At 32.3% G+C, this 23,911-nt stretch overlaps 1 protein-coding gene across 4 annotated transcripts in view; it reads left to right on the top strand.

The window, feature by feature from the left end:
* Glcci1 (glucocorticoid induced 1) overlaps positions 1–23,911 on the top strand; it is an 85,309-nt gene that overhangs the window by 28,181 nt on the left and 33,217 nt on the right. For all 4 annotated transcript variants that reach the window (XM_078040367.1, XM_078040366.1, XM_040291543.2 and 1 more), the window contains exons 2-3: positions 2,047–2,198; positions 14,877–14,963. In XM_078040367.1, coding sequence (XP_077896493.1) covers positions 2,047–2,198; positions 14,877–14,963 — 239 coding nt within the window. The remainder of the gene's footprint in view (positions 1–2,046; positions 2,199–14,876; positions 14,964–23,911) is intronic.

Here is a 23,911-nt window from a genome sequence, read left to right as displayed (position 1 = left end):
TAGGCAAGTGCTCTAGCACTGAGCTACAATCCTGGCCTGGAAATTTGATAATTTTCAGATTTTCTCTAACAACTCTTGGGTCAAAGAAGAAATCAGAACTGCATTTCTAAGATATTATCTAGATAATATGATAAAATTAGAGTAGACTTTTTATTTTTATATTTTTAGATATCAATGGACCTTTATTTTGTTTACTTATTTATATACAGTGCTGAGAATTGAATCCGGTGTTTCACATGTTTGAGTAAAGCACTCTACCACTGAGCTACAACTCCAGCCCTTCTGTATTTTATTTTTATTCTGATGGACTGTGTGTGTTTTGGTTTCAGGAAGATAGTTTGAGTAAAGCATTGAATTTGAAATGTTTTCTGACCCTCTCTAATATACAAAACACTTTGTTATATGTGAGATAGAACTAGAATTGGAGCCTTGGAAACTTATGATCAATTGGACTTTATTATAGTAAATTCTTTGGGATGAACATATGGAAAATCTTCAGTCATTTCTTTATGGGTTTAGTGTTCTGTGTGATGATTTTAATTTTCAACAGAGATGATTATAGTACTCATGAGGAAGAAAAGAAATAGATTATTAGGGTAGATTGATTCAACTATATAAAATTCCCAGAGATCTTGGTTCTTTTTTTAACTCTATCCCCTTTTAACAGCCCCAGTTCATGGGATAATTCAACTTCTTTGTGCTTCAAACTCTGTATCTATAAGAATTATGATACATAGTTCTTTATGCATGTTATTTTGAGGTAGCTGTGAATCAATTTGTTAAGTAAATATTAAACATCAACTCCTTTTTGGTCTGCAGTGACTGAAACTATGCTCTGGTGGGGGAGAGAGAAAAGCTTAGGGTGCCATGAAAACAGAGGGAAGTGAGTATATCTTGAACGGAGAAGGAAGGAGAAGCAATGTAACATTTGAGCAGATCTTGAAAATTAATAACAGTTTATCTAGTGAACAAGGAAGGGGAGAGAGCTCTAGGTTCATGAAATAGAAGATCCAGAGGCAGAAACTGCATTTTATTTTTGGAAAAGTAGAAGTCTTTCATGTGACACTAAGCATGGGCTTATGGAGGAGTAGCAAAATATTATGCTTCTTATTATATTGAAGAATATGGTTCTTAAAGACAAAAACCATAGGGCTTTTTAAGATTTATAGTGACGCAGCCACTTCAATGTCTATAGCAACTCAGTTTGCAATAGCCAAGCTATGGAACTAACGTAGATGCCCTACAACAGATGAACGGATAAAGAAAATGTGGTATATATACACAGTGGTGTATTATTCAGCCATAAAGAAGAATGAAATTATGGTATTTGCTGGTAAATGGATGGAACTGGAGCCTCTCATGCTGAGTTAAATAAGCCAGTCCCAAAGAAATCAAAGGCAGAATGTTCTTTCAGAATGTGCATGCTAACCCACAACAAGGGAGGAGGGAAGATTAGAAGTTCGTTAGACTAGACAAATGGGAACGAAGGGAAGGGAGTGGGAATGGGAATAGAAAAGATGGTGGAATGTATTGGACATATCTTTCCTATCCTATATGTGAATACATGACCAATGTAACTCTGCATCACATACAACCACAATAACGGGATCGTAATTGGAACAAGTTGTACTTTTTGTATGTATAAAATGTCAAAATACACTCTACCATCATGTATAGCTAGAAAGAACAAATTTTTAAAAAAGATTTGGTTGAACTGGATGCAGAAACAGCAGTTAGAAAACTGGCAGTTGATATGACAAAGTCTAAAAGTAAAGGCAGTAGAGATGATAAGTAGATTTTATTATATCTCTAAAATGGATGGGCTTCTGAGGATGGGTCAGAAATCCTGAAAGTACATGCAAGATTTGTTAAATGAAATGTGTTTTTCTTGGGAGAAGATCTGTGAATTTTATTAGATCAGACAATAGGGTTATTTGGGTAAATGTATATATTATAGGGCAAATTGATTTAATGACATTTACAAACTAAAGTTTAAATAATTAAAAGATGTACTCTAAAATCTATTTTTTTTTTCACTTTTTATAGTGGACAGACCAAAATCTCAGCAAGTTCGAACCTCTAGTACAATAAGGCGAACCTCTTCTTTGGATACGATAACAGGACCTTACCTCACAGGACAGTGGCCACGGGATCCTCATGTTCACTACCCTTCGTGTATGAAAGATAAAGCTACTCAGGTAAAGTACTCAGCTTTATTACCTTACAGTTTATCTGTTTTGATCATACTAAAGAAAGTGGAATGTAATTAAATTTTCCTGAACTTGAAATATGTCTAATAAAAAAATCCATTACTATAAATGAACTGTATAATAATTTTTTGTCATGTGGATTTTAGAAGTTTTAAGCACATTTAATATTTAATAAATAACAATAGTCTATCCTTTTAGAGACTTACATTGTAGTTGTTTTTTTTTTGTTTGTTTGTTTTAAATATGGTTCTGGGGATCGAACCCAGTGCCTCATGCATGCTAGGCAAGTGCTCTATCATTGAGCCACAACCCCAACCTATGTTGAAAATATAAACTTTTTTTGTTTGTTTTGTTTTGTTTCGTTTTGTTTTGTTTGTACTGGACATTGAACTCAGGGGCCCTCAACCACTGGCCGCATCCACAGCCCTATTTTGTATTTTATTTAGAGACAAGGTCTCACTGAGTTGCTTAGCACCTTGCTTTTGCTGAGACTGGCTTTGAACTCATGATCCTCCTGGCTCAGCCTCCCAAGCTGCTGGGATTACAGGCATGTGCTAAAATATAAGTAGTTTTTGAAGAAAAATTTATATAGTTCTTGAAAATAATTTATAGAGAATTAACACATGGCTAAATGATTTAAATTGAAGGTTGTTTCCTTTCCCTGTTGTTCACATTTTTTATGTGGAAGACTTTCTAAGCTTTCAATTTGAAACAATTCCTCCGATGACAGAAAAAAAATCTGAAAATATCTTTATTTATGATTATCTGAGTTGTTGACCATGTCTTCATCAGCATTTATAGACATTATGAAGAAGATTACAAAAAAAGTGGTCAATAGACTTGACCTGCAGTATAATTAGAAAGATAAATTTATAAAAGTTGATAATAGAAGATATTACATTATTAGATGAATGAGGCATGTAAACATGAGGGCATTTAAAAGAATTGAGTACATTTTGGGCTTTATAGATTAAAAAATAGAAGGATTAGAGTTTCATGTCTGAAGAATGGGGAAAAATGGAGAATTTTGAACATGATCATTGAAAACCTTGCTTCTTAATTTTTGTCATTTTTTAAGGCAAGCTTGAAACTGAAATTATCTGCTGCTTAATCATCCATCCCATCAGTTCTACCTTTGTAATGTTTTATATTACTAGCCTTTTGCTTTCCTCTCTTCTTTTAGTAAAGAAAAGAACAAATTTTATGTGGAAAGCAGTAGGATTCTTAAGTAGAAATAATTATTAAAACTTAATGTGGGTCTAAACATTTAGTGAGAGATCTAGACCCAAATGATTGAGAACCATCCCTCCAGAGGAGTTGGAGATACAGATGCAATAAGTGCAGACATAGAGGATAAAGAAAGTCCAGTGGCCAAGAACTTTGTTTTTGGAAAGGCACACAGAGGAAAAAACTAATTTATTCACTTAGAAGCACTAAGACAGAGGAGAGAGTTAATATTTATTAACTATGTTTCATAGTTTGTTTTATAGTCCATGTTTCATTTAATTCTTATAAAGAATATTACAACATTTTTCAGCTGGGAAAGCAGAAACTCAGGGAAGTTAAATGACTTATTTGGGATCATAAAGCTAGAAAGTGTTAACTCATTTCTAACATGCAATAACTGACACTACTAAAAATGGTAGCTATTTTTATTAGATTACATAATAATAATAACAACAACAATTAGAGGAGGGGGAATGAGATGGGGAGATACTGGGGAATTGATGACCAAATTATATTGTTCTGTTAATGTGTAAATATGTAACTATGAATCCTGCTATTATATATAATTGTAATGCACCAATTAAAAGTAATAAAAAAGAAAATATTTCATTGAACATAGCTTTGGCTGATACAATGACTCAGAAACATTATCTTATTTACTCTTAAGAAATGAAAAAGAAAAAAATCTAAGAGCAAAAGACTGGTAGAAAAACTAGTTAGTGTAGTCTTAGAAGCCAAAAGAGAAAACTGTTTTAGTTAAGAAAGGAAACACTGTTGACAGTATCAGATGCTAAAGAGAGGTCATAGAGAATAGAACTAAGGGATTAGGAGTACATTATCTTGCAAAATTCAATATTAATGATATGGTAGAGTAGTATGCTCAGAGTACTTGGTAGATAAGAAGACAGATTCAGTAGAGAAGAGAGAGCTGGATAGATTTCTTCTGCATATCTCTTTGTGCAGTGGCAATAATTAAGTCTACCTTGAAATGTTGCATTATTAAATATAATATTTTAAAATAAACATGGAAAATACTGTAAATACGTGTTGAGTTATTATAGACCAGCCTACTTATAACATTTGTGAAGTCTGTACCAAATATAAAGACCCCCCATAGCACATGTGTGTAATATGTTTCATCTTCCCATTTTTGACAAATAAATCTTCATAGGGACCTGTAAGATTTAAGTTGAGCACTATGGTACATGCCTATAAACCCAGAGACTTGGGATGCTGAGTAGGAAGATTTTAAGTGCAAGTCCAGCCTCCACAATTTAGCAAACCTTGTCTCAAAATAGAAAGAACTGGGGGTATAACTCAGTGATAACACACTCCTGGGTTGAGTCCCCAACACTGCAAATAAATAAATAATAATAAAAGGTCAGGTTTGAACTAAGAATTCTTGGACTCTTCAGTTATATGCCAGAATGTGTCTACATGGGCCAAATCCATCTCACCTCTGAGCCTAAACACCATTCTGTTCCTATGTCATACTCTATTCTTACTTTGAGGTGGCTTTACACACAGTTCTGGAATCTTCCTACCTCCAAGTGCTCACAGTCAAGGTCCTTCCATACCATTTTAGGAAGTGAGACCTAGGGGATAGATCCTTGCAGATTCTAGAAGTCAAACTTCCATTGTATGGACATGGAATTCCTGGTTCTAGATAGACCCAGAGCATACATGATCTGTAGCAGGGCATTAATTCATGGTGTGCATTCCTTTGACCCCAACTTCTCTTCACCTCTTGGGGAGGAATATGACTGGAAGAGGGCCAGAGTAATTTCCCCTAAATCTTGAGGTTCAGGATGAGGACTTGTCTTGCCTGTTTCTATATAAGGTCATCTATTTGAGAAACTTGTTATTTAAAAAAAGGGAAAAATATGCCTCATTTTTCAGATGTGGAACCTGAGGCTTAGAAAAGTTAGGTAATTTAAGTAGCTAGTTAAGTTTGAAGAGCTCTGAACCCAGATTATGTTGATTTCAAAGTGTTTACCTTTTCTCTAGTTCTGCACTGCCTCTCATAGAAAACCACTAATAGATAAGCAGCATTTAAACTAGCACTTGCCTCACAAGCAGTGTCTTTCCCCCAAGCATCTATTAGTTTAATTGAAGATTCAGAAGGTGAGCATACGAGCTGCTTTTTATGGCCACATTTATTCCTCCTGGATTAATTTCTGAACTTTTAGGGAGTGAATAAGTAAATTTCTGTTATTTGGTGGAGAGGTGGTAGTTTGCCCAATTTACTACAGATATTCAACACCTGGGCTGCCTGCCCTTGGGTGAGGGGTATCTCCAGCATCTTCTTTCTTTTATAGTTATGTTTTAACTACTGTAATTGTTTAGGGCTAGACGTAAAATTCTCCATCCTCTTTTAAGTAAAACTTATGTTTATTGTATAAAACATATATATGTATTATAAAGCGTGTATATTTATATATATATGATTAAATTAAATCTATTTAACATGTGCCTCATCTCACCTATTTTTTTTTATGAGAATACTTCAAATCTACTCTCCTAGCAATTTTCAAATACAGTCATATATCACATGACTTAGTTGGGAGTACAGTCAGAGAGATGCATCCTTAGTTGATTTCATAATTATACATCCATAGCAGAGTTCCTTTCATACACCTAGTTGGCATAGGTTAATCACCTACTGTGGCCTCTTTTTATATATATAGTAGATGAACACAATACCTTTATTTTATTTTATTTATTTATGTGGTGCTGAGCATCAAAAGTGCTCTGCCACTTAGCTACAACTCCAGCCCTCAGTGTGGCCTCTTGATGAAGATACAGTTAAATACTGTGTGAGGCTACTTCTGACATAGGACAGCATACTGTTTTTCAAGTGGAAGAGTACACTCTACAATGAAAAATACAGCATAGGAAATACATAAATAAGTAGCAATCATTTATTATCATGATAAAATAGTATGTAATGTATATATATCAATATGTACTATAATTTTGCACAAATGGCAATAGGTTTTTTAATGAAATAGGTTTCTTTTTATCAGCAGCATCACAAGTAGTTGAATTATGTGCTATGATATTAAGAGGGCTCTGATAAGATGATAGGAGTTTTTTCAGTTCCATTATAATAATATGGTATCCCTGTTGCTTTATCAAAATGTTATGCAGTACTAAACTGTATTCAACATGCCATTATTAACTGCAGTCACGATGATATATAATAGATCTCTTGAAGCTGCTGTTCTTGTCTTTACTGAAATTTTGTGTCCTTTGACATCTCCTTTATCCCTTCCCCATCTTCTGGTTACCACAGTTCTCTGTTTCTATGAGTGAAATATTGTATATCTGGATAGAGTTTGGGGGTTATAAATATGAATACATTCATCACAGTTTATCCTAATACACTTGTGCATTTTACCACATAACTCTTAACCTTAAAAATATAGAATATAAGTTTCTAAAAAACTGGACTCTTAGGATGTTTAGGCCTATTTCTTGCAACTTAATTTGAAATGAATAAAAAATAAGATAGATTAATGTATAGATTGATAAATATGTAATGAAGCAAATACAGAAAAATTATTATAAAGAGAATTAAATGTTGGATTTATAGATATTCACTGAGTAGTTTTTGTTTTTACTTTTGCTCTTCTGGGGATCAAACCTAGGATCTTGGCATGCTAGGCAAGTGCTCTACCACTGAGCCATACCATTAGTTTTTTAACTGTTCTGTTGGAAGTTTTTCTTAAGAAAATGTTTTATTTTGTGTTTTTTTTTAAATATATGGCCCACTGAATTAATTGCTGTCTCACCAGGCTTTAGTTTCCTTTTCTGTAAAGTCAAATTAATATGGGAGGGGAGGGGAGGGGGGATAGTAGAGGATAGGAAAGGTAGCAGAATACAACAATTACTAATATGACATTATGTAAAAATGTGGATGTGTAACCGATGTGATTCTGTAATCTGTAAATGGGAGTTCATAACTCACTTGAATCTAATGTATGAAATATGATATGTCTAGAGCTTTGTAATGTTTTGAACAACCAATAAAAATAATAATAATACATGACATTGTCACACATTCATTTTGAGGATAAAAAGATACAACTTCACACAGTTATTAAGACCACTGAAGAGATAGGTTCTTGCCAGTTAGAATAATCTTTCTTAGTAGAGGAAAAACTAAAAACCATTTGTAGAATTTGATGTTACTTTATTACTTTAGCCTTACAGATACAACCTTTTTAAAACAAAAGTTTACAGCAGCTCAGGAGGCTGAGGCAGGAGGATCTCAAGTTCAAAGCCAGTCTCAGAAACTTAGCAAGGCACTTAGCAACTCAGCGAGACCCTCTCTCTAAATAAAACATAAAATAGGGCTGGGGATGTGGATCAGTGGTTAAGCACCCCTGAGTTCAGTCCTCTGTAGTCAAAAAAAAGTTTATCCACCAACTCTTTTAATTGTGATTAAGGTTACTAGAGTCAGATATTAGTAGTACCTCAACCTTTTTCCCATATTGTGATTTTTAGATTCTGTATTTGAGTGTTTCTTAAATATGAAACTAATATTTTTATGAAGTGTAAAATGAGAAGGATCTATACAGCAATAAGCAGAGATGTTTCTTCTAATTTCCCAGGTACAGGCTCTTGACAACTGTTGGCATTCTGTCTTCTCTGTGCCATGAGACTTTAGGAATAAGCTTAAAAATCTGCTGCATTCCCTCTGACAAGGGATAATAATAGTGTTCACTCATTCTCTGTTAGATACATCTGGTTCACTACATGACCATGAAAATCATAGCCTTTTTATCCATGCATGTAATAATAAGCAGAAATTTAACCTTTGTAGTTCGAAGACATTCAGAGTTAAAAATTAAGTGGTTATATAATCTAGTCTATGCTGACTAACATGCAGAATATAACTTTTTTTAGCCCTTTTGGAACATAGTGATATTTTTCTTAACTAAAATGTTAAAAGATTCAATATGGACATAAAATCAGTATCAAAATAGAATGAAAGAAAAAACTTAAGTACTAGCAATGAGCCCCTCCCCCGCCACAGTTTTGTCAGTCTCTTAATTTTATTTCAACTTTTTAAGAACAAAGTCTTAATAATTTATCATCCTATTACAGACTTGACTTTTTCATACAGTTGGAAGCAGTTTTTTTCTGTGTGAGTAGTTCATCTAAAGCTGTCCGTGGAACAAACTACTACCTTGAGTCTCAGCACGTTGCTTCTGTGAAATGTCCATTAAACTAGAATAAACTTTAGGATATTAACTCTTCTATAGCTAATTTCAATTAATATGGTGTATATATATATATACACATATATATATATACATACATACATACACACACACATACATATATATGCAAGTGAATATATTCATTCTTACGAGAAAGCATTATCACCTTCTTTTTAAGCAAAGAGCTAAAATGCTTTAGATTTATATCCTAATAAAATGATGGATTCAATGCTTTTTACATATAATTTGGAAAACAAAAAAGCTACTTGTCTAAACACAGAATTTCCACTTCAGACATCCCCAGCCCAGGTCAGCATTCTATCATAATATCTTGTGAAATCCCTGTGCTTTCATTTCTTTCAGTAATGCTTGGTGACATTTTTTATAGACCTTCCATAATTGTCTCAGAGGGTTTTTATTATTATTGTTATCAGTACTGGGGATTGAACCCAGAGGCATTTTACCACTAGGCTATATCCTCAGTTCTCTCTATTTTTTTCTTTTGAGACAAGTTCTTTGTTTTGAAATTATTGTGCCTCAGCCTGTTGAGTAGCTGGGATTATAGGTGTACACAACACTGTTCCCAACTGCCTCAGGATGTTCTTAATTCAGATAAACTAAAAGAATCAAAACTATTTTAGATTATAAATTTTTGGGTTTTATCTAATTTTGTTTTGAAAACAATACCTTTTGGTGGTAAAATAATCTATAAAATTTTAAAGGAAGGAGATGAATAATAGCTATTGACTCCCTGGATCTTGCCTTAAATGATCTTTAGAGGTTTTTGTTTGTTTGTTTGTTTTTAGGAGGGGTGGTGTATAGGTTTTAAGAAAGTTTCTACACCTATAGAAATAAATTATTTAAGCATATACACAGTGATGGAATCATACTTTATATTCTATCTCTAGCTTGCATTTTCCATTTGATGGATCACTGGCATCCCTCCTTATCATGACCTGCAAATCCCTACCTCAATATTCTTTTTTTTTCTATTTTGAAATTGTGGTAAAATACTCATAACATAAAATTTACCATCTTAACCATTTTTTTAACGGTTTATTCTCTGGCTTTAAGTACATTCACATTGTTGTATGACTGTTAACCACCATCCAACACTTTTCCATCTTCCTTAATTGAAACTTGGTATTCGTTAAACACTATCTCCCCATCCACTTTTCCCCTGGAATCAGGTAACTACCATTCTACTTTCTGTCTCTATGAATTTAACTGCTCTGGAGCCTCATATTAGAAGAATCATACAGTATTTGTTCTTTTTGACTTGGCCTATCTCACTTAGTGTAATGTTTTCAAGCTTTATCTTAGCATGTGTCAAAATTCTCTTTTTTAAGGCTCAGTAATATTCTATTATATGTACATATCACATTTTGTTCATTCATTTGTTAATGGACATTTGGGCAGTATTATTGTAAATAATTCTGCTACCAACATTTGTGTATGGAATCAATAGATTCTCTAATGTTTGGTCCATTTTCTCAAGTCCTTTTATTTCTCTTGGGTATCTACTCAGAAACAGAAGTGCTAGATCATACAGTAATTATGTTTACATTTCTGAGGAACCACTATCCTATTTTATTCCAATAGCTGTACCATTATGCATTCCTATTAGCAATGCACAGGGTTCCCTTTTTTCTACAACCTTGCTAGCAGTTGTTATTTTCTGTTTTTGTTTATTTTTGTTTTATATATAGCCATCCTAATGGGTATAAAGTAAGTACCTTATTGTGATTTTGTTTGCATTTCCTAAATGTTGAGTGGTGGTGTTCATATGCATTTTAGCCATCTGTATTTTGTTGGTAAAATGTCTATTTAAGTCCTTTGCCCATTTTCAAACTAGTTGGTTTTTATTACAGATATTTTAGGAACTCTTTATATTAATTCTGATATTAATCCCATATAAAATAATGTGATTTGCACATTTTTCCCTTCTGTAACCTTTTAATTCTTTTTATAATGTTATGATTTTTTATTTTTGTAGAATCTTGATTTTTTTCCCTTTTGTTGCTTGTTCTTTTGGTAGCATATTCAAGAAATAATTTCCAAATCCAGTATCATGGAGCTATCCCAGTGTTTCTTCTAAGAGTTTTCTGGTTTCTGCTTTAAGTTTAGCTCTTTGATTCATTTGAGGTAATGTTTGTGAATGGTTATAAGGTAAGGATTCGGTTTCATTCTGTTGATTATAGGTAATCTAGCTTTTTCAGCACCATTTGTTGAAAAGGCTGTCCTTTTCGCTATTGAATGCTTCTGACACCCCTATTGAAAATTAATTGACCATATATGTAAAGATTTATTTCTGAGCTCTCTGCTGTATTCCACTCGACATTCTACACTCAGTTTTGCTATGAAGCATGTATATTTTACATACATCCAGCACATATGCTTATTTTACTACTGGTCTTTCTTGTTTTAATCAGGAGTGATCATTTACGTAGGAAATTCCATTTTATCATTAAATATGTTGTTTTGACTCAACATATAATATGACGAATTTCTTCAATAGATTATCTAATGTTTGGTCCATGGTTATATTTCTGGAAAATGCTATTTGTTTATAGATGCCTGTAATATATATAGTGGCAAACAAAGTGTTTGTTAATATTTATTATATTTGTTTAAATGAGACCTAAATTTTTTTCCTTTTCATGATGTAATCCTTAGGTTAGTGTTATACTTGCTTCATAAAAAGGGTTTGCAAGATTTCCTTCCTCTATACTCTAGTATGGTGTAAATATCATCTGAATTATCTATCATTTGGATCTGAAAGAATTTTATCTATGAACTTAATAGCCTAGTATGTTTTTTGATTTTAGCTTTTTGAGAAAATCTTTTCAATTTCTTCCATGGTCTTAGTATATTTTAGTTGTATCAGAAAGAAATTTCAAAACTTGATCATTTGAGCCAAGAGAAGGCAGGAGAATTGCTTAAACTCAGGAATTTGAGGCCATCCTGGGCAACATGGTGAAACCCGTATTTAAAAACAAAAACAGACAAAAAAAAAAAAACTTGTATTCTTCAAAGGGTGAGAAATAAGATGAGATCTTAAATGTAATTCTTACATAATTAAACTTCCCTTTCTCTTGGTAATGTTTTTCTTTGATATTTTATTGTTTAAAATATGTTCAACTATGAAATGTTGGCATGCCAAAAAGTACATAAAATGACATTTTGGTTAATTTTTCTTAATCTCATTAAGATTATAGTGTAGAGAGTTTTATGATCCTACTCTTTTTCAGTGTTATTTGCTAAGATTCTGTTTTTAAGAAACAGATCTCAGTAGTTGAGTGCCTGTCTAGAATGCATGAGGCCCTAGGTTTGATATCCCCAGTACTGTAAAACAAACAAAGAAACCAGATCTGTACTAAGTACATTTGGCTTTAGCCAAAACTCAATAAAGTAAAGTAACTCTGAACTAAACTATGAATTGTTTGCTATTGAAATTGTATTAAAATATCTAGCCTTTCCCTTCATTTCTGAAAGAAGCTTGGTTGGGGAAGACTTTATCAAAGGAATAGATGATGTTCCTCAAATAGTAATAGATGAAAAAGAGAACTTTCGGTTTTACCAGTCTGATCAGAAACTCATTTCCTGACTGAAAGTCACTCTTGATACAGCTGTTTGGGTTTCCTGTGCCCTTTCTGAAGAGCTTACTGTTGCAATTTGTTTAAGTAGCAGCAATTGCTGAAACATTTTGGGGTAGGAGACTTCTTCATGAAATGGAAGCAAGTCTGAAGATGTGTCCTGTATGAGCCTGTTAGATGGCATTTCAGGGTCCTAAATTGTTATTTTTTGGAGCTGGCTTCTGACAGTTGAATAAATGCATAGAAATTTGTTACTATGCAAGATCACTTTAGGCTGGCATTATAGCTCAGTGGCAGAGTGCTTGCCTAGCACATGTGAGGCACCAGGTTTGATCCTTAGCACCACATAAAAATAATAAATAAAATAAAGGTATTGTGTCCTTCTATAACTAAAAATAAATAAAGAAAATCACCTTTACTGTTTCTTTTATTCATTATCTGACAACAATAGAGAGGATTTTATAATTCTAGAGTTGAGCCATCCTTACCAAAGTAATATTGTTTCTGGTTGCTAAAGGAATGTATTCAGCTATATTTAAGAAAAACGTTAATCCATGACAAAACTGTTAATATTTTATTCAGTGGTTTTAAATAGTTTAAAATTGCCAGAAACTCAAAAATTCTACTTACTGACCTCTAATAGTTAATGTGTTCCCTTGGTTCAAAATAAATGTTATGTAGTGAAGGACTTTTCCTCTTCTCCTGTAACCCATAATACTCAGTTCCTTTCCTTTACCTAAAACATTTTACTGGTAACAAGATTAATCTGTTCTCTTTCATCACTTTCCCATACCTTTGCCCCTCAGCTATCATTAGGTAAAATTGTGAAATAGGTCATATTTATTTGGGATAACTTTCTTTCTTAGTTTTTGTTGTTGTTTTTTTTACCTTTCTTGTCTGGTACATTAGTTCTCAACTAGTTATATCTCATAACTCACTAATGTTGAAAATCCTGTGATAGTATTAAACAGCACTTACTGAGGAAGAATTATATATGTTAGAGATGATGTACTTTAAGAATTAAGATTAAGAATTAAGATCACAGTTTAAAATTAGGTTATAGTTTAGGATATTTTCTGAAAAAGGAGTTGACCTCTTAAGGTGTTAGTAACTTCTGTAAATGAATGATTGATATGGGAGCTATCTTCTTGGGAAATAGTATACGTGATCTTTTCTCTGTGTTGGTATTCTCAAAGCATTTGAGGGATAATTCCAATGCCTATTGCAATGAGAATTACACTAAATAATCCATGTTAAACTTCTATAATGGTAATAGACACTGATAAATTTCAGTCATCTTTTTATTGTAATCTATAATATTTTACTGTTAGCAAGTTTAAACTTAATAATATTGCATTAAGTAGATAGAAAAAGTCATTATTCTAGTATTAAAAATTGATAATATAATTCAAACATTAAGTTTAGACTGGGAGATAGTAGTATAGAAATGTTATACGTAACTTCAGAGCATGAAAGGGCTCTGAAATTTGGTAATTTTTGTATTTGTTTAGCTAGCATTCAGTTATTACTGGTTTCATTTTGGAGTATCATTGCTTTTAAGAGATGGTAATTATTTTATAAGTTGCCCACAAGTTGTATGTAAAACTGATGGCTTTTTAATAAGAGCTTACATATTATGTAGATCCTCAAGTGCAGTGTCAGCAGTAATTTTTCCCATATATAATAAAATTTTTTTAAAGAAATATATACTTACTGTGATAATTATTACCATTGTCTGTCTTTCAAATAGAGGTTATTTTATATAAATTTTATTTTATGTATTTTATGTAAATTTTATTTTACACAAATTTTCCTAACTTATATTACACCAAGTCTTCTCATATATTAAGGAAGGTATTTTATTTTTTTTATTTTTAATATAATTAATAAATTATCTTACCACTTTATGGCATTATTTGGGATTTAGTGTTTTATATATATGTGAGTAGAGTATATTAAAGATTAAAAAATTGAAAATGATGTTATAATTGATTCTATTTTATCACAGAGCTTACCTTTTTAAAAAAGATGCATTCCATTTATAATCAGCTTTATTTGGTTTATATTTATTCCTTTTCTCTGTTTATTCTATAGTAACTTTTTAATGTAAAGATGCCTGTTAGTTTTCCAAAAAGATAGTAATGCTAATACTCTCTTTGTCAGGTACAGGAAGAATAGAACAATCAGCCCTCCATCTGGCTAGAATATTTGTTATCTAAGTCATCTATACTATCATTGCTTCTGAAGGAGTTACATTCATTTTTTTGTCCATTATATTTAGTAGAAATACCATTTTGTATTTAGTTTGTCTCTTCTTTAAAAACACCAATATGGAAATCTTCAGTTTTCTTTGATTTGATAACTTTAATTTATTAATGGTATTGATGTGAGGATATCATATTTTTTAAACAAGATAACTTAGACTTCCTGAATCAGTTATGACTAATTCAGAATGTAACAATGTTTTTTTCCCAGGATTTTGCTGTTTAGAGGATTTCAGTATAGCTTCCTAACCAGTACATACTAAAAATTTGAATTATATTGTAGTTGCTTGAGGTTAAGGAATAAAGACCAAATTCTTTTATTTTTTATATTTTGTTTGTTTGTTTTTAAAGACACCTAGCTGTTGGGCAGAAGAAGGAGCAGAAAAGAGATCACATCAGCGTTCTGCATCATGGGGGAGTGCTGATCAACTAAAAGAGGTAAGTTATTTCTGTTTTTTGTCTATAACCTATTTTGTGCTAGCAGATTATTTTGCTGTTTTTGAATATAATGGTATTTCTTTTATTTATCCTAACATTACTTCATTCAGAATTTAAGGGTTGAATTTGTGTTTTATTGAACAAGACAAGAGTTTCCTTTAGTATCCTTTATGTCCTTTATAAATATTTGTTCTGTATCCAGTTGATATATCTGTTCTAGAATGAAGTCTGATTTTATATAATAATTCTATGTTTTGTTCATTTAGGTATTTTTTGTTCCTCCTTTACCTGCTTGTTTTTAAATTATGGCAAATAGAGATAGAGATCATAGGTTTGTACAGTGATGGATAGTGTTTATTGTTTCTGATACATTTTTTTAATGATGTCTAGCATACTGTTTTCCTTTGGGACCTAATAGTACAGTAGAAACTATATCTTTTTTTAATTGGATTTAAAAAACCATTTTTTAAATTGTAGATGGACACAACACCTTTATTTTATTTATTCATTTATATGTGGTGCTGCAGATTGAAACTGGTGTCTCATGCATGCTAGGCAAGCACTCTACCACTGAGCCCTTCATTGGATCTTTTTAGTTATACATGACAGTAGAATCCATTTTGACATAATTATACAAGCATGGAATATATCTTGTTCTAATTCAGATCCCATTACCTCTCCTTCCCTGTTTCTCTTCCCTCCCCTCCTCTTTTCCCTCTGTTGCTCTTTATTCCATTTACCCAGTTATTTTTTTTAATTATTTTTTTGTGAATGTATATGATGGTGAGATTCACTGTGGTATATTAATATCTTTTAAAATTATTTCTTATTATTCATTCCCTTATTATAAACAACTACAGATATAACTATGTATCTTTAATCTTATCTATCTACATTCTTATCTGTTTTTATTAAATTACAGAAACTTGGAGTGGAAATGTCGTCTGTTCATCTCCTCTGTAATCACCCTTTTAAAAGATGGTTATCTAATATTTCTTAATGATCATTCTCAGCAAGGGGAACTCATTACTTTAAGAGAACCAGTTCAATTGTTTTAACTTACGTTGTTAAATGTGTTCTTTTATATGTTGCATGAGATATTATACTACTTAGTTTTTACTCTACCTTTTTGGATTCATAGGAAATCCATTTTAACTATTTGAAAGGTTAGCAATAATTCATTTTTTTTCCTTTAGGGTAAACATTGACATTACTATTGAATTTTTTCATGTTTATAGTTTCCAGATTTTTTTATCATTTTCATATACCATAGGTTATCATTATCCATATCCCTCATATACTGTCTGGCAGCATGATTTTTTTTTTATACCAGGGATTGAACCCAGGGGAACTTAACCACTGAGCCACATCTCCAGCCCTTTCTATTTTTTATTTTGAGACAGGATCTCACTGAGTTGCATGGGGCCTTACTGAGTTGCTGAGGGTGGTTTTGAATGTGTGATTTTCCTGCTTCAGTCTCCCGAGCTACTGGGATTAAAGGCATGCTCCACTGTGTCCCACTATTAGCATGATTTTTGCCTGTGATTTTATTACATCTCTTTAGTAGCCTTTTGATGTTATGGATGTAAATCTGGATCTCCCATCTACCTGACACAGGAACACAATATCCACAAAATCAACAACAAAAAAGGAAGCTGAGTCTAATATATCAAGACTAAAATAGTGCTACAAATTCATGCATAGACTATGAGTAAAACAACCATAAATGCACGTATAACTACCAAAACAAGTATTTCAGTGCTCTGGAAATTAATCAAAATAAATTGAGAAACTTCAAACAAACAAACAAACAAACAAAACCTACTGAACTTAAAGTAAGAATAGCACAAGCTTGTAGTAAGTATTCTAGTATTCTTGTCTAGTGCTACTTCTCTTCCATTCTTCCTCATCCCTAGGTCTATTGGTGACATTTCAACTAGAATGAGGTAGGCCTTGAAAACCAGCAGATTTATTGCCCTTACTGGAAAGAGATCAGTTGATATGGAGCCTTGTCAGTTAGAATATGGATCTTTGTGGCAAGTAACAGGGAGGGCCAATTTATGAACTAGTTTGAGGTTGTAGTCCAATTTGGAGCATGAAACAATCTTACGTACTAGTGGAATTTAATAGTTTTGAGAGATAAGATAGTCAGAGACTTGATAAATTCCCCATATGTTCTATGTTGACTAGGGATAATGGATATGCACAGCAGATAACAAAGTGGGCCCAAACCACCCATGCATTCCTGCTCAGTAAAGCCTAAGAATAGGTGCAAACCAAATTTAAGTGGTTCAGTGGAAATGAAAACCAGGTAAGATTCTAAAAGTCCGGAATTTCAAATGTACTACTCTGTCCACAGATAAGTTCTATCAGTGGAAGAGGAAGTTTTACTGGCTTGAGATAGTTTTTAAGAATATATGATAAATATTTTGCTAAACACTGAGGCAAACCAACGCTGGAGAACAGCTTTAAAGAGTATAAAAAAGGCATGCTTAAAATAATGGAGTAGTGACATTAGTGACCTATGTTACAAGGGAAACAGACCTTTAGGCCATCAAGTTACTGAAGCAACAAACAGATGTGACAGTAGCTTTCAGAGGGAAATATCAATACCAGGAATTGCTGTATTTTACTATCTCAATTGTTCAACATTCAACCAAAGATTTAGATATATGCAAAAAACAAATATATGGCACATACTCAGGAAAAAAAAATGGTCAGTAGAAATTTTATCTTAAGTGTCTCTGTATATTGGATTTAGCAGACAAAGGCATCAAAACAGCTATAAGATTTTCAAAGAACTATAGGAAACCATGATAAAAGAAAAGTAAGACTGGTAGGACTGCAGACACTCTCTGCATGAAGAGTTTCTACAAAGAGTTATTATAAGAAAGAGGCAAAGATATTATAGGCTTAAAAAGTATAGTAACTAAAATTAAAATTTTACCAAATAGACTTAACCACAGATTTGAGATGACAGACAAAATTAGTAAATATGCCAGTAACTCAGTAGAATTTGTATCCCCTAAGGAAAGGGAACAGATAGGCGGAGGGGGGGGGAGAAATAAAAGTCAAAGAGCCACAGAATCAAGAGAGAAGAGGCAGAGCAGAGCAAGAATAAATAAATAAATAAAAGTGGAAGAAATAATAGCAGAAAAGTTTCCAGATTTGGTGAAGAACAAACTGCAATGTTAAGAAGCTAAACTAACATAAAACACAGATACATCATAGGTAAACTGTTGAAAACCAAAAGTAAATATAAAATCTCAAAAGATGGAAAAAGAAAATGAATCATCATACATGGAGAACTAACAATACCTTTAATAACTAACTTTTTATCATAAATTATGGAGACCACCAGGTATGACATATTCCAAGTGCTGAAAGAAAAAAAATCTGTTAATCAACTATTCTTTATCCAGTAAAACTAGTATTCTAAAATGAGGATGAAAAACAAAAAGCATTCCCATTCCCATATGAACAAAAGATTGAGAGAATTTCTTGCTATATGTTGTCTGTAAGAGACACACCTTGAGTTCAAACACAGTGAAAGTGAAAGGATGGAAAACGATATACAAAGAAAGCAGTAGTGGTAAGAGAACTGGAGTGGGCATATAAATACCATACAAAATAGACTTTACAACAAAAAGTATTTCTGAAGACAAGTAGGGACATTTCATTATAGTAAAAAGGTCAGTGTGAAAGGAAATGTTACAGTTATAAATATGTATGACTCTAACAATAGCATTCCAAAATGCATGAAACAAAAACTGTAAGAGGAGAAATAATAGTCTTACCAGTAGTGACTAGGGATTTCAGCATCCTATTCTCAATACTTGCTTTAACAACGAAGTAGACAAAGAATTACAAGGTGGTAGAAAATAACTTAAAAGTATTAATTTTAAAAGAATTAAAATGATACATTGAAGACTTCACCAACATTACCAACTAACTTGATATATTTTAATTGCTATGTATAGAAAACACCACCCAGTTACTGTGAAAAATATCTATTAAGTATATGTGAAATGTTCTTTAGGTTAGACCATATTCTGGACCATAAAACAAGCTTCAATAGATTTCAAAATATTGAAATCATATAACAGTAAATTTTCTTTTTTTAAACATTTTAATATAAAGGAAAGACTATAAATTATTGCTTTCCATAGGTGCTTAACTTTCTAACATGCTGTTTCTCCTTTATTATTTGCCATAGGTAAAAGTTATTTCCCTCAATGGTCTGTATACCTTAAATATTTAGGCTTTATTAGTAATTGTCTAGTGTGCTTTTTATTGCCGTGGTTTTTTAAGTATTTAGAGAACTTAATAATACATTTTATTTTGAATAGCTCTGTATGAGAAAATCAATATATTTCATAGACTTCATGTTTTGTAAAATTATGGTAGGAGAAATAATTGTATTTTATTTTCTCTAGACCTTTAAGAAAGCAATCTGCAGATTTTATTGTTCAAAGGAATTTTGTGAGAAACTTTATACATACATATATTCTTCATCTAAGAAAGTCTCTAAATTAAGTGGAGGCACAAAAATCCTTTTATTATCTCTCTCTTTTAGTACTGGGGATTGAACACAGTGCACTTTACCACTGAACTGTATCCCTAGCCCTTTATATTTTTGAGATAGGGTCCTAATAATCTCGGAGACTGAACCTTGAATTTGTGATCCTCCTGCCTCAGCCTCCTGAGTCACTGAGATTATAGGCATGTGCTACTATGCTTGGCCTTTTAGTATCTTTTAGAAGGTCAATAAATAGGAACAGTTTTTAAGATTATACAAACTGCTTATTGGGAAAAAAAAAGAAAGAAACTTTATCAGTAGATCCACATACAGTAAGTTAATTGCCTTAACAAATTTTTATTCATTTTAATTTTAATTTTATAGCTTGTAGTATCTCCAACATTAAAAAATGAAATTAGTTTGTGAAGTGGTTGAGATCATAAGCCAAATATACTATTACTGGTACATATTAGCAGTTAAACATTAATACGGTATTACTTTCAGCAACATTGTCAGGTAATTAAAAGAGGTTATAAATTGAAGGATAAATTACTGGATTTACTATTTATTTTCTCTCTCACATTGGGATAGGTCCTTTCTTTTCAAGTATTTCCTCATCTGTAAAATGGTTATAATAAATACAATGAGGCTAGGATTATGGCTCAAGTGTAGAGTGCTTACCTAGCACGTGAAGACATTGTGTCCACTTAAAACTAAAAAATAAGTAAATAAATACAGTGAATCAAGTAGATTTGTGGCAAAGTGTAAAAGTTAACCTATTTTTGTTAAAATGCCTCTATTGACAACTATGCCTTAATGATTGTTGTTAAAACTTACTTTATATATATAAAAATTCTCCCAAAGCTAGCAAAATATTTTGGAGTTAGTCTTTGTGTGTGGGATATCTCTGTTTCTGGACTAACTACCTGGTTTATGTGGAGTCTGCAAGAGATTAAAGGAATATGAGTAGGAAAAGAAGAACTCAAAAAACTATCCCTATTTGCTCATGCTATAACTCTATATTTAGAAAAAAAAACTAACAGAAAACTTATAGAAATCATAAACGAATTCAGCCAAGTAGTGAGATATAAAATTAACACCTATGAATCAATTACATTCCTATACATCAGTGATGAATCAGCTGAAAGAGAAATTAGTAAAACTGTCCCATTCACAATAGCCTCAAAAAAGAAAAAAAGAAACAAAAACCCTTGGGAATCAATTTAACAAAAGATGTGAAAAACTTCTACAGTGAAAACTATAGAACACTAAAGAAAGAAATTGAAGAAGACTTTAGAAGATGGAAAGATTTCTCATGTTTTTGGAATACTACCAAAAGCACTGTACAGATTTAATTCTACTCCTATTAAAATTACAAGACATTCTTCATAGAAATAGAAAAAGCAGTTATGAAATTCATTTGTAAAAATAAGAGGCCCAGATTAGCCAAAGCAATCTTAAGCAAGAAAAGTGAAGCAGGAGGCATCACCATATGAGACCTTAAATTACATTACAAAGCTGTAATAACAAAAACAGCAGGATGTTGGCACCAAAACAGACATGAAGACCAATGGAATGGGCCAGAAGACACAAAGACAAACCCACATATATATATAATTAGTTATCTCATTCTAGACAAAGGTGCCATAAACATACATTGGAGAAAAGATAGCCTCTTCAAACAATGTGCTGGGATTTTGGAAACCTATATGTAGTAGAATAAAATTTAATCCCTATCTCCCACCCTTCACAAAAAAAGTGGATCAAGGACCTAGGCATTAGACCAGAGACCCTGCATCTGCTAGAAGAAAAAGTAGACCCAAATATCCATCATATCAGCTTAGGAACTGACTTCTTTAACAAAACCCCTAAAAGGTGAGAAGGTAAGAAATAAAATCAAGAATCCATAAATGGACAATATCAAACTAAAAAGCATCTTGACAGCAGAGGAATCAAGAAGGTGATAATCTCCAGAATATACAAAGACCTCAAGAAACTTAACACCAAAAAACATAACCCGATCAATAAATGGGCAAAAGAACTAATAAGGCACTTCACAATAGAAGAAATACAAATGGCCAACAGATACATGAAAAACTATTCAACATCTTCAGCAATAGAGAAATCCGAAAATAAAACTATACTGAGATTCACTCTCATTCCAGCAGAATGGCCATTATAAAAAATACAAGTAACAATGTTGTTGGTGGGGATGTCGGGGAAAAGGCACACTCATACATTACTGGTGAGACGCCAAGTTGGTGCAACCACTAAGGAAAGCAGTATGGAGGTTCCCTAAGAAACTTGGAATGGAACCACCATTTGTCCCAGTTATTCCACTCCTCAGTCTTTACCCAAAGGATTTATAATCAGCATTCTACAGTGACACAGCCACATCAATGTTTATAGTAGCTTAATTCACGATAGCAAAGCTATGGAACCAACCTAGGTGCCCTTTGACCGATGAATAGATAAAAGAAAGTGTAGTATATAGACACAATGGAATATTACTCAGCCATAAAGGAAAATGAAATTATGGCATTTGCTGGTAAATGGATGAAACTGGAGACTATCATATTAAGTGAAATAAGCCAATCCCCCCAAAAACAAAGGCTGAATATTCTCTTTGATATGTGAATGCTAACCCATAACAAGGGAGGGGAATATTAGAAGTTCATTAGGCTAGACAAAGGGGAACGAAGGGAAGCAGGACTGTGATTAGGAATGACAGTAGAATGATTTAGACATAACTTTCCTGTGTACACATATGAATACATGACCAGTGAAATTCCATATTATGTATAACCTCCTAATTAGAATAAGTTATCCATGTATGTATAATATGTCCAAATATACTTTACTATTGTATATATCTAAAAATAACAAATAAAAAGATTAATTTTTAAGATTGTTTATTTGTAAAGACTATTTTAAAAATAAATAATTACAGATTGCTTTGATTTATCTCTAGGCATTCTGGGTTCTTCTATACAAGCTCTTACATTTTCAAAATACTATATTGAAACATTAATATCCAGAAAGCACTTAATTTCATATCTCTATCCTAATGAAATAATTTATGCAATATTAAATTCTGTTAACTTTTTATCATAGAGACTAGTTTATCTTGATTTATAATAATTACTAATTTTAAGAATTTTTAAAAATTATTTTAAATTATAAAAATAATATTTTATTCAAATGGAGCACAACTTTTTCATTTCTCTGGTTGTACATGGTATAGAGTCTCACCATTTGTGCAATCTTTTTTTTTTTTTAAGATTGAGCCACATCCCCAGCCCCATTTGTGCAGTCATACGCATTCATAGGGTAATAATGTCCATCTCATTCCAACATCTTTCTCCACCTCACCCTTTCTCTCCCCTCCCTCCCCACTGCTCAATCCGAAGTTCCTCCATTTTTCCCTTGCTCCCTCACCCAATTATAGATTAGCATTCACTTATAAGTGAAAACATTTGGCCTTTGTTTTTTGGGGACTGGCTTACTTGCCTTAGCATAACATTCTCCAACTCTGTTCATTTACTTGTAGATGCCATAATTATTCCATTCTTTTTTAAGGCTGAGTAATATTCCATTGTGTATATATACCCCAGTTTCTTTATCCATTCATCTATTGAAGGGGTGTCTAAGTAGTTTCCACAGTGTAGCTACTATGAATTGAATGATTACTAATTTTGATCTCTTTGTTGTGAAAATTAATATTCTCTATAAAAAACTATTTCAACAAATAGAGGGAATACAAATATTAACACAAATTTATTTGTATATCTTTTAAAGGACATTGTATGACAGATTCATAAGCTAAAGGGGGTTTTTAAAAAATTAAAAAGGATCTAATGATCTTAATATAAAAGAAGACCTGAAAACTATTGCTTTGTTTGGGGGCTTAATTTTGTAGCATACTGTTTCCTGTGTACTCTTCGCCACAGGTAAAGCTTGTTTAGCTTCTTAAACAACCCAAATACTTTTTTTTTCATGGCAAAGGAAGTTCTTTGATGTATTATTTTCTTCAAAGAAGCCGTGCAAATTATCCAACATACCTAAATAGCTCCTGAATACCAAGGAAATTCTACCACTACTGAACATACAATTGACTACAGTATAAAACAAACAATGGCCAGGGCTTCTGGTTAAGACGACAACCCAAATAATTTTCCCTTTGAGCATTTATAGTCTTTAATCATAATTGTCTATTGTGCTTTTTATTGCTGTGGTTATTTAAGATAAGTATTTAGAGAATTTCATGATACACTGTGTTTTTTGCTGTATCTCCCTGAGAAAAGAGTATGTGTTTTACAGACTTTATTTTGTGTTTACCTTTAACCTTGTAGGTTACCTTGTAGGATAACATAAAACTGGGCTCACCGTAGATGTTCAAAGAATATTTGTTGATTGGTTAATATTATCA

The sequence above is a fragment of the Ictidomys tridecemlineatus genome, chromosome 2 (assembly GCF_052094955.1).
Source record: "Ictidomys tridecemlineatus isolate mIctTri1 chromosome 2, mIctTri1.hap1, whole genome shotgun sequence".
NCBI classification, from domain to species: domain Eukaryota; kingdom Metazoa; phylum Chordata; class Mammalia; order Rodentia; family Sciuridae; genus Ictidomys; species Ictidomys tridecemlineatus.
Note: the sequence above shows the minus strand (reverse complement) of the source record. Positions and strands in the feature narration are given on the sequence as shown.